General features: G+C 38.7%; 2 protein-coding genes across 5 annotated transcripts in view; one reads left to right on the forward strand and one right to left on the reverse strand.

The window, feature by feature from the left end:
• Positions 1–17,056, forward strand: part of LOC131438110 (SCY1-like protein 2) — a 360,702-nt gene that overhangs the window by 152,339 nt on the left and 191,307 nt on the right. The gene's annotated exons all lie outside the window — the stretch shown is intronic.
• Positions 1,260–2,280, reverse strand: LOC131438111 (general odorant-binding protein 72-like). The gene is made up of 3 exons (XM_058607924.1): positions 2,023–2,280; positions 1,770–1,937; positions 1,260–1,564 (listed from the first exon to the last, which is right to left on the reverse strand). The coding sequence occupies exons 1-3, from the start codon at positions 2,110–2,112 to the stop codon at positions 1,367–1,369; spliced, it is 456 nt and encodes a 151-aa protein (XP_058463907.1). The 5' UTR covers positions 2,113–2,280; the 3' UTR covers positions 1,260–1,366.

The following is a 17,056-nucleotide window of genomic DNA, read 5'->3' on the forward strand; positions in this document are numbered from 1 at the left end:
AGAAAATTGCAGAAGCCAATTCAATCATTCACGTTGGTTGAAAACAACGGTTTATTTCTCTAATTCAACTAAAAAACTAGTTGAATGGAAATAAAGTGTGCCTTAGCTAAGAAATGACAGCACGTTTAATTGGTGAATTCAACTAAAAAAATAGTCATTTTAACAAATATTTTATTATTATTAAGGGAAATAGAATTATAAAAACCAAATTGGCAAAAGTAAGATTTTTTTAGTTGTCTAAAAAAATAACTAACTAAAATCAGAAAATCAACTATTTTTTTCGCCAAAATGCTGATTTCGGTCTTTCAGTGTCAAAAATATGTTTTGATGAGACTGTTCGAATGACAAAAGAATAATAGCAATTGACACACTACTAGGTGCATTAGGATGAAGTTTTTAAATTGTCATTCTTGGATATAGCTTCATCTAACCACAAATAAAGTGCAGGAATAAAATCCAACTGTCCCGAATATTTCAATTCTGGAACATTGTGCAACACGTTTGCGACAAATGGAAACACATCGCTCACCACCACAATCATCCCCCTCCCTCGTAAAATAGATTTCGCTTGAACAGAAAAGTTAGGTTTGGACAAAAAATAATGTTGTTCCGAAAATGGGGAAATCATTCCCGTTGGCCATCGTGTTTCATTTTCCTCCGTATTCGTTGAGTAAACAGTTGGTTGTTATAAGACGATAATGAATCTTCCGCCCATGAAACGGCCCCATCCGTCTCCATACCGACTGGGAGGACCATGCTTCTCGCAGAGATTCGCTTTCGCTTTCGCTTGATGTTTGGTGGTGAAATTAAGACGTGGAGTCATTACTGGTGAATTACTTTGATATATCTAAGCAAGGATCTGGGCTGGCGAAACGGTGGGAAGAGAAGAGAATCCCATCAAATAATGCGGATCCGGAAAAGGCGTTTCATTGAATTGTACGCAGTGCCGCCTATCAGTTCCGTTTGTACGTGGTTGTGATTTTAGATAAAAAGTTTTAAGTATGTCTGAAGTATCGCCCAAGATCAATGATTTTGGCATGCTGGTATTCTGTTTTGCCTTCAGAGTTCTGTTTTGTTCCCTGCACTCCTCTTTAAGCTGATTATTATTCTGGATTGTTTGAACCTTTCCGAAGAGGGTCTTATCTAGTATGTTTATATCATCACTGAGAGTTGTCATTGAGTCAAAACAATATGTTCATATGGAGTTTTTGAAGTGTTTTCACTGACTGGAAACGGATTTGAATAACTCAACTCATATGTAGAGCGTACGTACACAGGAAATTGTTTTATTGCATCAAAAAGTGTTGCTACACAGGTAATACAATTTTACGATCCCATCAGTTCCAGTCCCCTCGGGCTGATGGTTTTATGGCACTATAAATTTAGGATTATTCTTCGAAATACACTGCATAATCGAGTAAGAAGCATCGCAATGGTTCTTGATGCCGTCACCACTGTCCCGACAAATGTCGAGAGCAACTCGCATCGGTTCCGCTAACTCATCCGGCATAATGGTTTCAATCTGCTTTATAGTAGCATCATAGTTCAACTTTCCCTTTCGAATCTGCAAAGAAAGTGTAATTAGATTATGAAGGTACAATCGGATAAGTGAGCGAAACAATGCACGGCTTGAAATGGTTGGATCAACCCAACGACACTTTCCCCAGCAGCTCTCTATTCGTTGCGGTCATTCTGTAATATCTGTGTACACCACTTCAAAGTAAACTCACGCTCAACAACTTCAGAACTCCCCCTTCCCTTGCACTCACCGTTTGCATCATCTCCATTATACAGTTAACGTAGCATTTGAGTTCTTTGACGTCGGGAAACTTCGACTCGCGCAAACCGTTGACTTGGTCCTCGTTCGCTTTGGTTTTCCCCAGGCACACATTCCTCATCATCTCGCCCGTTTTCAACATCTGTTCCATCGTGGCTTTCTAAGTGCAGCATGAAATGAAGGACGAACCGACGAAAAGCTCTAACGGTCAATTAAAATTTAGCATGTGTAGTAGAAGTTATTACCCCATCGACTCCCAGTCCACCCCGCCGGAGATCCACGCTCGCCAGAGTCACGATCCAACAGAGCAGAATTAGCTTCGCCCGTTTCGCCATTGGCGGTGTTTAGCAAGCAGACTCTTCCTATAGCAGGATCCCAGGTAGCACGTTCCGAAATATGTACAGCTGAATTTCGCGTTGCCTCCGTCGAATCAAGAGGGAACCACTGATGCGTCATGAATAATTCATCCACAGTTTATATAGATTCAAAAAGGGCTCGTCACCGTCAACTGGAAAATCATTTCCCACAGAATGTGACTTGGTTCTCGTGAACGGCACAGATGATGCGTGCTAAACTATCGACTATTCATAAAGTGTTTCGTTTGCTTGCATATGCATGCAAATTATAGACAGCGGCAGCCGACGCAGTAGGCAGTGCTGTGATGATGTTTTCGAGACGGGACTTGTCAACGCCGCATCATAGTCACAGGCTAGCTGCATTTATTTCGCGTCATCTGTTCAATAGTTTCACGCTTGGCTGGTAATAATTGGTGTGGGAAATATGTTACAGATTTGATGTAAGTGATTACCGTCGATCACGGAAATGTTCGTTTAACACCGGACACTTATACAATATGGTGTATGCGGTAGCTTTTTGGTTCCGTCATATGAAATTAGATAGATTCATCAGATCAATCACGAGGTTGGAAATAGTATAATTACTGACTGACATAGACTTGTTCCCGGTATCCTTTTGAATATGTTTCGCGATATAATTAATGTCGGAAAATATGTTTACGTCAGTTATTCGTCAAAACAAGCTAAACACTATTCATATGAGCGCATTATCACGTGCCGTGCGTACAAATTTTACGTAACCGTGACAGCCGTTTGATGTGATTCGTATGCATTTTGTTTCTAAAGGGCTACCAAGAACTTACAACAAAATAATTTCGCAGCAAAACGACATATTTCTAGCGATTCGTTTTGACTGCTGGGAGATTGATGTCACTGTGTGTGTACGTATGTGTGTATGTGACAAATAATGTCAGTCGATTTTCTCAGAGGCTACTGAACCGATTTTCACAAACTCGGATTCAAATGAAAGGTCTTACCGAGGGCACGACCTGCCACTCACTTCTAAAACTGTATCGTAAATTTAACTACCTCTCAGTAACTCGTAATGTTAAAATGAGATATTGGGAAATATGTTTGGAACTGGCAACCCAGGTTGATGAACTGTTGATTTTAGAATAACGATATCCTTGGTTACGTTTGTTGTTCAGTTGAAAAATGTGAACAAATAAAACGAATCAATGAGAATTTCACCACGGTGTGTCGCAAAGGAAGAAGACGAAATTTCAAATATAAATGAATTATGGGTTTATATAAATTGGTTAGCTCATATTCCATTCAACGATTTTTGTTTAAAAAAAAGCTTCAAAATCATCTGCTTATGCGCCTATGCTTGGAAATCGAAGTGGCCTTCAAGGTAGAAGAATCATCAAAAGGAGATGAGATTAAGGCAGTGTGCCTTATTAAACATATCTTTAAGGGCTGAGGACAAAACCTTAAAGTGGTAGGTTTTTTGCTATTTTCCCGTTTCAAATTAAATATTCTTGGAAACGGTGCAGAATATAGAAAAACCCACCAGACAATGTCTTCAAAATTTAGTTGAGAATATTCTGTGAAATTTTCTGAATGATTCATTGAGTTTAGCGGTCGTGTTGTATTTTTTTCTGACTGAAGAACTGCTGAAAATTGGAACGCTCGGAAATGCATACCTCTACTTGTTCATCGAATATCTCGGCTTTAAAGGCTTGTATCATAAATCCACCGTGACAAAGTCTAGACAATTTAGTTTAGATGCGATTAGTACATAAAAACATATATGTTATCGCGATAAAAATAAAGTCTTGTATTTTTCTGTGAAACAAAATCAGTTTCAATGCATCCACCATTTGTTTACGCTTTTGTTTCCTGATAGCATTCTGAAAAAGCAGAGAGAAACAAAAAGAAACACAGACATTCAATCTTTGAGAAAGTTGAATATTTTTTCATTGTTCATTGGAATCCATGTAATGTCCAACCCATACTATAGATTAATGTGATTAAACTTCTCATCAAAATAATAAAATGTATGCTGGCAACCCGGTACAGTTTGCTCATATACGAGAGAGTACAAGATAAATACGATGCGCAAAGGCAATTGATCGAGCCACGTGGTCGATTTAAAACTCAACACGCGACCCTCTGTCCTCAGACCTTAAGGTGAAATGTAGCGTCATAAAATGCGCGCAAAGTTTTATCCGCTTAAGTTGAACGAACCGTCGCACAAAGCGTACCAAGAAAAACGGACACATAAAAACAAGAACTTTTTTCAATGATTGAGCGCAGTGGGCTTACCTCTCGTTATATTGGCTTGTAAAAAAGACTGGACATAATGAATTTTTGAATTCTTCACACTTTGCATATATGCTAACTCAATCATTATTGTTAGTGATTACTCTTACACTAGAGCTATAAATCATGAGTAATTATGAATGATTAACATGATGTCATATGTATATGTACTGACTAACTTGCTAACCATGTATATACCTGAGTTTAGTAGCAATCATAGATTCTCCTTCAAAAGAACAGCCATATACCATTCGAATCAGTTCGTCGAGATCAGCAAATGCGTGTGTGACAAATAATTTCTCTCAATTTTTTTCGGAGATGACTCAACCGTTTTCTACAAACTCAGATTCATATGAAAAGTCGTATACTTCAAACAAGGTTCCAGAATTATGTTTGGTTCCGACCTCTGGTTCCGGAACTACAGGATGATATGTGAAACGAAATTAAAACTGTGTAACTCATTTTTCTCGTAGATGGCTGAACCGATCTAAGATTCAAATGATATCTAAGAATCATCTAAGATTCAGTATTTTGGGATGCACATGGTAGAATCTTGATCGACTATCTTGAGAAAGGCAAAAACAATCAATAGCTAATACTACGTAACTTTTTTTAGATCGTTTGAAAGCAAAAATCAAGGACAAACGAATTTATATGTCAAAAAAAAACCGTTGTTTAATCTAGATAATGCAGTTTCTTGGTTAAACAACAGTTTTTTCTTTGACATATCAATTTGTTTGTCCTTGATTTCTGCTTTCAAACGATCTAAAAAAGTTACGTAGTATTAGCTATTGATTGTTTTTCCTTTCTCAAGATAGTCGATCAAGATTCTACCATGTGCATCCCAAAATACTGAAGTCATAACCTTGTGTTGTGCTTTTGGATACTTCGGACATGACTCACCGGCTCCAGTTCATTTAGATGATGATCGTTTTGATTCCGGATCCATGTCTCATTCAACGTCACATATCGACGCAAAAGATTCGATTTATGCTCGATTTATTTATTTTTTGTTCAATTATAGACGTTTTAACCTTAATGTCATTCGCCTCTTCGGGCCAGAAAAGCTTTCTAACCATATGTGCGGGTTGGGAATCGAACCCAGGCGGGCTGCATGAAAATCATCGACATACCCATCACGCTATACCCGTCCCCTACCGATTTATTAATTCAAGTTAGTTTGACGTAAAGTCGCTATAATTATGTTCTGTTTCTGCAATGACTGAGTAGAAACATGCATTGGAGAAGCCAAATGAGTGAGAAACTCACAGAAAAAAAATATTTTTTTGGAAAAAGATACGTTTAGAGACAGGACTCGAACATTCGTTCTAATGCAATCCGTGCATACGCGTTATCATTTCGCCACTCTGATAGCTGTGATAGGCTCTATCACACGACTAGGTCTGGTAAGCGTACATTGAACATGGTCTAAATCCTAGCCGCCTCGCGACCGGTATCATATATCCAACTATCTTCTCTGTTCATCAGACAACAAACACTAGTCTTCTCGCTCTATACCTATTCTTCCGCTCAAGCGCTGCCTGCCTATCGTTAGCGGCAGACCCTATGAAGGCTGTTTGATAGTTTGCTCTTCCTAGCGTATATTTCTCAAAAAAAATTTTTTTTCTGTGAGTTTCTCGTTCATTTGGCTTCTCCAATGTACATTTTCACTCAGTCATCACAAAAAATTATTTATTACTTATAAACATGTAAAAGGCTGCTCTGAACCATCAACACGTTGTTGTGGGTGAACGCGGAACCCATTTCGAAAATAGCATTCTCATGGTCAAATGTTCATGCATAATTGTAAACGCACTGTCTTCTCATATATATTTAAGGCCTCAGCTATCTCACATAATTTCAATTTACGGTAAGAACAAGTTTAAATTCATCAAATTGATATCAAATGGATCTTTTCGATGAAACAGAGTTCGTGTAACACTTTTGAAGCCATTTCAGAGCATGATGAAATAAAATAACAAAGTACCTCCACTTAAATAATTATCACTTTTTCTGACTAATCGAAATGTCATGAAATTTCACAAATAGTCTTTTGAAAGTTGGCCCTTCACAAATGTTATATTTTTGTGAAAATATTTTTATTTTCAACTCGTTATGAAAAGGATTCGATTCGAGTCTTTTTGAAAAAAAATTAAAGCTAATACAATTTAAAATCATTTACAAAACTCTAAGTTCTCGGTAAAAGTTTTCCTAGATATTTAGACATGGATTATAAAAACTGAGGTTTTAGTTGAATTGTTCCCCTGATTGTAACTCCAAAATATTGAACTGTTCCATTTTTTCGCAATACTTTTATTTATAACAAATAATAAACACCAACATTTGACGTAAATTTGATTATTGTCTTCCAGTCTTCAAGAAACAGCATGTGCACGATGCACATGAAATTTTTTGCACTCACTTGAACAGCGCTCATCCCTGGTTGGTGGTTCAATGCATAGGGTACTGGTCTTACAAACCAGTTTTCGTATGCTCGAGCCCCGAACTGGAAGGATTCGTAGTGTCAGTAGGATCGTAGCTCCAGCCATGCAATGGCTCTGAATCGGCTGCGAAGTCTGTTGAAACAGAAGGTCAAATTCGACTACATGAATGTAATACCAAGGCTTCCTTGAACAGCGCTTCCCATGTTTAAGCTTGTACACGCTGAATCGTACTCAAGTTTGTACAAAAGCGTACAAGTGTACGAGTTTAAACATCGTTTTCTACACGTGCGCAAACCTGAGTACAAATAAAACGTGGGTACCTCAGCGTGCCCTTGGATGCCAACAGTTGAATGATGTCTCTCTCATATTACTCTAAATTACCTGTCCAGTCGGCCATAGACGAAGAATTGTGCCGACCCTCTTGGGTAAGATGTGAGTGCTAAATGGTTAAACATATTTCTCCTAATAATAGTTTTACACTATAAGTAGCTGATTTACGTTCTGATTCTACAAAAAAAAAATGAATAAATCCTTAGAATACAGCAACCATACGCTTAAGAATGTTAGGGATTCTTCTTCTTCCTCTTTTATTCTACATAAGATGAAACCTTCCCAGTTAGTTTTCTGATGCATCCATTTTATTCAATTCTCTACAGTAGGCGACCAATAAACCATCTGTAAAAGTTTATTTAGAAAAGATATTTCTAACGAGCGATATCCAGAAGTGTAATAATCATAACGGAAGATCATTGAGAAAACTTATTTACCGTCATCTATTTCTGCTATTTACTACCGGTAAATGATCCGCTTGAACTTCCTTTGAAGTGTAAAATTCAACAGATGGCTTATCGATCGTTTTCAGAGATAGACGTGACTTGTTTGACGTTGTCTCGTGGACACTGGAGCAATTGAATTTCAATAGTATCGTTACATTTATTTTCCAGCGTGCCAAAGTGACAAAATATCTAAATCAATTCGTCTCCATTGGGTGTCAATGCACGCGCGGGTTTCTCTGTGATATTGACTTTGTGCTCCAAGTATATGTCAACAAAAGTAAATACCCGACTATTTGCAACGAAGATACTTTCCTTAACTTATAATTAGATGATTTTGCCCGAGTTCTTCGAAAAGCAACTTTTACCAAATGATTCGTTCGGGGTTGCTTGACATTTTAGCAAACAATTTTAATCATTGAAAGGATGGAGTTTTGTGCAATATTCGTCGACCTCGATGCTTTATTGAGAATGCAAATATTTGCCAAAGCAAGGTATAAACTCGAATGAAATAAATTAAAAGAAAAAAATGCATGCTTTCTTGTTCCCCTTGTCAGCTCCTAACGTTCAATAAAAAAAAACTTCGATGTCACCTGAGCTAGTTTGCTTTGAAAAAGAGGAGGAGCACCCAAGTGAGTTTTGTTAAAAGGAAGCGCTATAATTGAAATTTGCTCTCTTCTTATATTACAGTGAAATCCGTTAGTGACAGCATTCAGACATACTCTTGACTGCTAAAATCAAACCAGTAGTTCTTTTTAAATTGATTCGTCAGCGCGTAATTTCGGATGGGCCAATTTTTTTTTCATAATTTCTCTATAGAATAAATATAGTATATAGTCCAGCTCCACTGTCACTGTCTACCTTTAAGACTACGATGTAAAATAAAAAAAAATATCTTTAAATTATAATAGGTTGACCTATGTTTTTACAAACATTCTCCACCGTTCTGCTTAGTGTGCACTTTCGCACAAAACAGAATCTATAAATAAAGGCTCTTTCACATTTTTTTGCTCAGTTAACGCCACCCTTCAAACAGAGCTGATGGGTGAAATATTCACATTGTGATCCACTCCATGAGTAGCCAACGGCCCTGAACCCTCACGAAATCAGTAATAGAAACATAAAAAAAGTTTGAGAAATATTATAGGGCTCTTGATCCTGTAGATTACACAGTGATATAGAGGTTCTGAAACTTACGTGATGGTTAAAATTCCACTGCCGATAAAGCTCGCAGCGGCCGGCCCTACGAAACAAAACAGAGCCAAAATCACATAAAATGGAGGATGAAACCAGGGTAAAATAAACGACGATAATAATAATACATAAAATAATAGTTTAGTTTTTTAAGCTATATACGTTACGAAGTTTTTTGGGGCCTGTCTGAGTCAACGCCTGAGAGGGGGTACTATGGATATTTTTTTTTTGTTCTGATGATAAAGCTTTTAACCTTAAGGTGATTCACCTCTTCGGACTATAAAAACTTTCTGATCATATGTGCGGGGTTGGGAATCGAACCCAGGCCGGTTGCGTGAACGGCATCGTCAAGCTATACCCGTCCCTAATAAGGAAAAATATTTCATTTGACGAATCGTTTCACTAGATATCATCGTGAGATAGAAAGCGTTACGTTAGGTTAAAGAAGCTGGAAAGCGTTGCATACGTTAATTTTCTTAAATTAAACGGTTTCAAATCATATGAGTTATTTTGTGGAAATTATGAATGCTGAAAACCGTTACAAGGGTTAGATTCTTGCGGCAAACGAGTTACGATTCGTTACTTCTAAGGAAGTTCTAGGAGTTACGAATTGTTATATACATCGCTCTTTTGTAAGTTATAAGCGTTACATGCGTTACTTTTTTATAAGTTATGGGTGTTACGAAGCGTTACATGCATTATTTATTTATTGTTAGTTATAGGCGTAACAAAGCGTTACTTTTTATAAATTATAGGCGTTACGAAGCGTTACATACGTTACTTTTCTGTAAGTTATAGACGTTATCAAACCGATGCGTACCGAGGAAATTTGGCGCCCGGGGCAAATAAAGAGTTTTGCCGCCTCCATCGTTGGATTAGTAAACAAAAAACAAAAATCCGGAAATCCGCAAAGATCTTCGGAGAGCAAAAAAAAAAGGTCCCAAAGATGACTTTGCCGCTTCCATCAAATGTTGCGCCCGGGGCGAATGCCTCCTTCGGCCACCCCACCCCCAACTAGGTACGTTATTGGACGTTATGCGTTATTTTTTGTAAGTTATAGGCATAACGAAGCGTTACATGCATTACTTTTTTTGTAAAATATAAGCGTTAGATGCATAACTTTTTTGTAAGTTATAGGCGTTACGAAGCGTTACATGCGTTAATTTTTAGTTAGTTATAGGTGTTACGAAGCGTTACATAGGTTACTTTTTAGTTAGTTATAGACATTTAAAGCGTTACATGCGTTTCTTTTATGTAAGTTACAGGCAATACGAATCGTTACATGCGTTACTTTTAAGTTAGTTATGAATATTACGAGGCGTTACATACTTAAATTTTTAGTACGTAGTTTTCAGTTAGTTATAGGTGTTACAAAGCGTTAAATGCGTTACTTTTCTGTAAGTTATAGGCGTTACAAAGCGTTACATGCGTTACTTTTTTGTTATTTTTAGGCGTTACGAAGCGTTACATGCGATACTTTTATGTAAGTTATAGGCGTTAAGAAGCGTTACTTTTTTGTTAGTTATAGGCGTTAAGAAACGTAACTTTTTTATGAATTATAGGCGTTACGAAGTGTTGCATACGTTACTTTTCTGTAAATGACTGATGTTATGCGTTAAATTTTTATATGTTATAAGTGTTACGATGCGTTACATGCATAATTTTTTCATAAGTTATGAGTGTTACGAAGCGTTACATGCGTTACTTTTTTGTAAGTTACAGACGTTACGAAGCGTTATATACGTTACTCTTATGCAAGTTATAGGCTTTAAGAAGCGTTACATGCGTTACTTCATTGTGAATCATAGGCTTTACGAAGCATTACATGTGTTTCTTTTATGTAAGCTATAGATGTTACGAAGCGTTACATGCGTCATTTTTTGTAAGTTATAGGCGTTACAAAGCGTTACATGTATTTGATCTGTTTTTAGTTAGTTATAGGCGTTACGAAGCGTTACATGGGTTATTTTTTTGTAAATTATAGGCGTTACGAATCGTTACATAAGTTACTTTTCTGTAAGTTATAGACGTTATGCATTATTTTTTTTTGTAATTTATAGGCGTTACGAAGTGTTACATGCATTACTTTTTTTGTAAATTATAAGCGTTACAAAGCGCTACATGCGTTACGTTTTTGTAAGTTACGAAGCGTTACATGCGTTACTTTTATTTAAGCTATAGATGTTATGAAGCGTTACATGCATTACTTTTTTGTAAGTTATAGGCATTACAAAGGGTAACAGGCGTTACTTGTCATAAGTTTCGGGCGTCACATTATCAAAGTAGTTTTATTCACTTGGAAACTTATAAATCACTTGATTAACGCAAAGAGCACCAAATACGTCACCATTTGACTGCTAATGAAAAAGGAGATAAAACTGAAATAATACGATGACAGAAGTTTTGTTTCGATCTATGTCAGATAATGAGGAGTGAGACAAATGGTTCCACTTCCTTACATTCTCTTATTATTAATTTTTTACACATTATCCAAGGCTGTAATTGGCTGATTCTGAATATTGAAGTTGTGAATAAATTTGGAATAATAGTAAGATCCAACGATGATGTTTATATAGATAAAATTAGAAAATATATTCTAAATACGCTTCGATTGTTTGGCATTTGCAAGAGATCGAAAGTTTTTCTTTAATGTTTGAATAGATTTCATTCAAACGTTTTGACCGCGCTGGTCGATGCTTCGGTAACCTAAAGTGATTTACGTGTGTGAACAAAACACCTAAAAATTCTCGTTTTTGAGTAAACTCAAATCAAACGGTCAATTTCTATTATTTGAAATAACCAAGATACCAAATTCAATTCAGCGGTCGTATATTACAAATCTCATTCACCATCTCTAACGACGTCTACGACAGAAAGTGACGAGCTTGTGTACTTCCGTTAAGCAGATCAAGCATCAACATATCCACTGTTCCCTATCCTTCATCCTTTCCCCCTGTACACGATGAGAACGATGACGACCACCAAGGGTTGCTATTATAATGTTGAAAACATTTCAATTGACCTGAAATGATATTAAAGTACCGTTCCCTAAGCAACTCGTATTAGGTAATAAGCTGGAAACTAGATGAAATCAGTGTCGCTTTTTCTAATCAAAACTTTTTGCATTCTTGCTCGTTATTCTGTGAATATAGGGGAAATCTTAGAAGTGGAAGTGGAAAGCAGTCCTCGTTTCGAGTTTCACTGTTTTGAGAATTTGTCGTCAGATGGATGCAGTACATCAAGCGAGAAATTTTCACGAATCTTAATTAGGTTCAAATTTAAGCTGTTTTCTTCATTTGAGCGGAATCAAGACTGAATTTCAAGCTGGCAGTTTAACTATAGGTAGGCTGGAAACATGATTAGTTTCAGTTACAAGCAAAAATGACGCTCACGTACAACAGCAGTATAATTAAACAACTTTAATTTGCTATAATTCAACCCTGAATTTCTCAATAAATAATTACGTTTCGAAGATAATGAGCTCGTTATCAAACCTACTTGTACAAATAATGAAAGTATTGGACAACCGGAAACATGCAATCGTAATTGTCAACACTGCATAATGGTAACTCCCACTCCTCCTAAAGCAATGAATTGCAGTAGAATATTCCATTCACGTTTGCTGTCTTTGGATGCTTAGAAGATGCACTGCTCGCTTGGTTTGCGTACAGTACAAGCATTGAAATACTGTAACTTGTAATCTGAAATCATGTTTGCACTGGAGGTTTTCGGTGATGTTCTGCAGTGTGCTTCCCTTGTGACGGGTAAGACTACATTTTTCAGTCAGCACTGATATGATATGAAGCATGTCAGCAGTGATAAAACGGTTCCGTTTGTTGATGGGAAAATTGCATATGTTGAAAGTCGGTATGACCAGGTAGTGACATGTGCTTTCTGATGTAGTTGCTACGTGCTTTGATGCACACGGAGATATGAAAAATAGTTCGACTGCACTTTTACACATCTGAGAACATGACTAACTCATCGCTACCGAATGTAAATAAAAACTTTGAACGTAATGTATTCGCCGGTTACATTGTCGTTGCGGTTTCATAATAGAAAAATGTATTTGCGACTAGCGGTGTCATATTTTCGAGCTTAGTTTACATTGTAAAGTATCACATTGTCGGGAGTGTAATGGCATGCAGAGTCGCCGAGAGGGGATGGGGAAAGGTAGGAATCCTCCGGGCCTGGACTTTCTAAGGGGAATTTCGAAGATTCAAAACTGTTTTTTTCATTCTTCATAATAAAACAAAATATCAAAAATCAGAACAATTTAGGCTTGCAAATTATTTGGTTAAAATAATGTATTTAAAAATTTCTTGATACGATGATATTCCCATTCTCAAAATGTTTTTCTATTCACATGTTCAGCGGCCCGTAATATAGCATTCCCCCCAGACCCGAATTTTCTCTCAGCGATCCTGATGACATGACATGACCAACTGAAAGGTTAGTCGCTAGTTAGCAATGGATGAATTACACACTACACAGATCGAAAAAGTCTTGTGATTTTACATCGTATAAGATGCACATAGAAGGAGCGTCGTATTCCACACAAATTTATAATCAAGAACATTTGTGTGATTTGAAAATTACATAACTTGAAATCGAATGAAATAGAAAACAAAAGACCGTTAGCAACAGCGCGGCTTGAACCGAGAAACATTAGATCACAAAGCACATCAGTTAATTGACTGAGCCACAGAAGCACACATCTCATTTTCATTGCCGTTTCAACCTTCCGAGCGAACGGACGTGATTTGGATTTACTGCGAAAGCATTGAAAACCAGTTGTGTGTGTGATAAAGTGGTCGGACGATCGAAACGATATTGTGTGATAGACAATAGTGCTTTTTCCTCTGAGAGGTTTTTTCGCATTATATAATAGAACAGTGCCTTATTGTGAGCGGTGGATCGAAACGGTACCGTTAGCCGGTTATTGTTTCGGCGATCAAGGCCAAGTGTGCGGATTATAAACAAGCGGCCATTGTGTGAGGATTATAAATAAGTGTGCTTTTTCCTCTCGGAGGTTTTTTGCACATCATCAAAGCGGCGATACGCCGACCGAAGAGGACCAGCTTGGTGTCCCCCGTTGGATCTTAAGTTAAGTACCGTTACTTCGATTATTCGTTTTTGACCATTATATTTCCCCCCGAATTACTTGTTTCTGCGCGGAAGTAGTTCCGCGACATGTCTAATTTAAGTCCTGGCCCCCCCGCTCCCGATGTTCAAATGGAGACTTCCCTTGTCTGTAAAATGTCCCGCATAAAGAGCTATCCTGATGGGCTCGCACTACCGGCCGGGCCTTATGCGGTCTATTTCCGGACCAAATCAAGAGAAAAAAATTTAAATATTTTAAAAATATCGCGAGACCTGTTTTCGCGATATAATACTATAAAAAGTATTGATAGAATACGGCCAGACAAGCTCAGGGTCCTGTTTACCAGCTCTAAACAGGCTAATGAGCTTGTTCAAAAGGATCCCTTTACGCAGGAGTACCGCGTCTACGTGCCCGCTCGCGAAGTAGAAATCGACGGTGTGGTCACCGATGCGAGTTTGACTTGCGAGGATATTCTTAAGTACGGGGCGGGTTGTTTTAAAGACCCCTCACTTAAGAATGTCAAGATACTGGATTGCAAGCGATTGCATTCAGTATCGATCGCAGGGGATGGAACAAAGTCTTATCCCCAATCAGACTCTTATCGTGTGACCTTCGCCGGCACTGCTTTGCCCAACTACATCCTCTTGGACCGGGTTCGTTTGCCTGTTCGTTTATTTGTACCCCGGATAATGAATTGTACCAATTGCAAACAACTGGGGCATACAGCTACCCATTGCAGCAATAAGCCACGTTGTGCTAACTGTGGGGAAGCTCATGCGGACGGCTCTTGCGGTAAGGATGCTGAAAAGTGTCTCTACTGTAAGGAGGGTCCACATGACCTCTCTGATTGTCCCGCTTACAAACTGCGAGGAGATCGAATGAAGCGTTCCCTAAAGGAGCACTCCAAGCATTCCTTCGCAGAGATGCTTAAAAGTGCCACCCCTCCTAAACAGACAACGAATCCATATGCCTGCTTGTCGACTGACGAGAGCGATTCTGACGACCCTTTGGAAGGTCCATCTTCAGCGGTCCCTCATAGCTGTAGGAAAAGAATGAATAAATCTTCTCATAAGCTACCTAGTAAGGGTTCGAAGGTGTCTTCCGAAGGGCTTCGAAAAGTTACAGCTAACGGGAATCGGGAAAAATCACCGAAGCAAAAAGCTCCTGGTCTCGGAAAACTCAATTCCGAGATGGAATTCCCACCACTTCCAGGGACTACAAAATCCCCAAGCGTCCCTAAAAATCCACCAGAGAACCAACTAGGTGCTGGACTTATCAAGTTTTCTGATGTTGTGGACTGGATTTTTACAACTTTCAATATTTCAGACCCTCTTAGAAGCATTTTAATTGCTTTCATGCCTACAGTAAAAACATATTTGAAGCAGTTGACTGCAAATTGGCCCCTTCTTTCAGCGATTGTATCTTTCGATGGCTAAATCATCCACCAAGGTCACGGATCTAATCACTGTTTTACAGTGGAATTGTAGAAGTATTATCCCAAAAATAGATTCATTTAAATTTCTAGTAAATAATCTGAAATGTGACGCATTTGCATTGTGCGAAACTTGGTTAACTTCTGAAATACCCTTAAACTCCCACGATTTTAACATTATTCGCCTGGATCGAGATGATCCCTACGGAGGAGTACTTTTAGGGATCAAAAAGTGCTATTCTTTTTATCGAATTAACCTCCCCTCGATACCAGGTATTGAAGTTGTCGCATGTCATGTTACAATCAAAGGTAAGGACCTTTGCATTGCTTCCATCTACATTCCCCCAAGAGCCTCGGTTGGGCATCGGCGACTCAGTGATATCATTGAGCTCCTTCCCGCACCGACGTTGGTTTTGGGAGACTTTAACTCACACGGTACGGGATGGGGCTGTCTTCACGATGATAACAGATCAGCTATGATCCATGATATCTGCGATAACTTCAATATGACAATATTGAATACGGGAGAAATGACACGGATTCCTGCACCACCAGCAAGACCAAGTGCGCTGGATTTATCCCTTTGCTCGACATCGCTACGGTTGGATTGCACGTGGGAGGTAATTCCTGATCCCCACGGTAGCGATCACCTACCGATCGTAATATCAATCACCAGCGGCTCAAAACCATCGAAGCCAATCAATGTTTCGTACGACCTCACACGAAATATTGATTGGAATAGCTATGCGACCTCGATATCTGAGAAACTTGAAAGAACTCAACAACTTCCTCCGGAGGAAGAGTACACGTTTTTGGCTGGCTTGATTCTCGACATCGCGACTCAAGCTCAGACGAAACGTGTACCCGGCGCGAAAACTAACATCCGTCCTCCCAACCCGTGGTGGGACAAAGAGTGCACAAATTTAAACGCGGAGAGAGCCTCCGCGTATAAAATATTCAGAAAAAATGGAACACCTGATAATTACCGGAATTACGCGGCGTTAGACGTTAAAACTAAGAACTTGATTAGAGCCAAGAAACGCGGTTACTGGCGTCGGTTTATAGACGGCTTAACGAAAGAAACATCTATGAGCACTCTTTGGAACACAGCCCGACGAATGCGCAATCATAACACCACGAATGAAAGCGAGGAATATTCCAACCGCTGGATATTCGATTTCGCTAAAAAAGTATGCCCAGACTCTGTACCGGAACAGAAGATCACCCGCGCCGCGACACCAAACACAAACGAAACACCGTTTTCGATGGTAGAGCTCTCACTTGCACTCTTGTCATGTAACAATAAAGCCCCGGGATTAGACAGAATAAAATTCAACTTGTTGAAAAATCTGCCTGACCCCGCCAAAAGGCGCTTGTTGAGTTTATTCAATAAGTTCCTTGAGGGCAACATTGTTCCACATGACTGGAGACAAGTGAAAGTGATCGCCATTCAAAAACCAGGAAAATCAGCCACCGATCACAATTCGTATCGGCCGATTGCTATGCTTTCCTGTATCCGGAAATTGTTCGAAAAAATGATTCTCTTCCGTCTAGACAATTGGGTCGAAACTAATGGCTTACTTTCAGATACACAATTTGGTTTCCGCAGAGGCAAAGGAACGAACGATTGTTTGGCGTTGCTCTCAACCGAAATTCAAATGGCATTTGCTCGTAAGGAACAAATGGCGTCAGTTTTCCTAGACATCAAGGG

Source organism: Malaya genurostris, chromosome 3 (assembly GCF_030247185.1).
Source record: "Malaya genurostris strain Urasoe2022 chromosome 3, Malgen_1.1, whole genome shotgun sequence".
NCBI classification, from domain to species: Eukaryota; Metazoa; Arthropoda; class Insecta; order Diptera; family Culicidae; genus Malaya; species Malaya genurostris.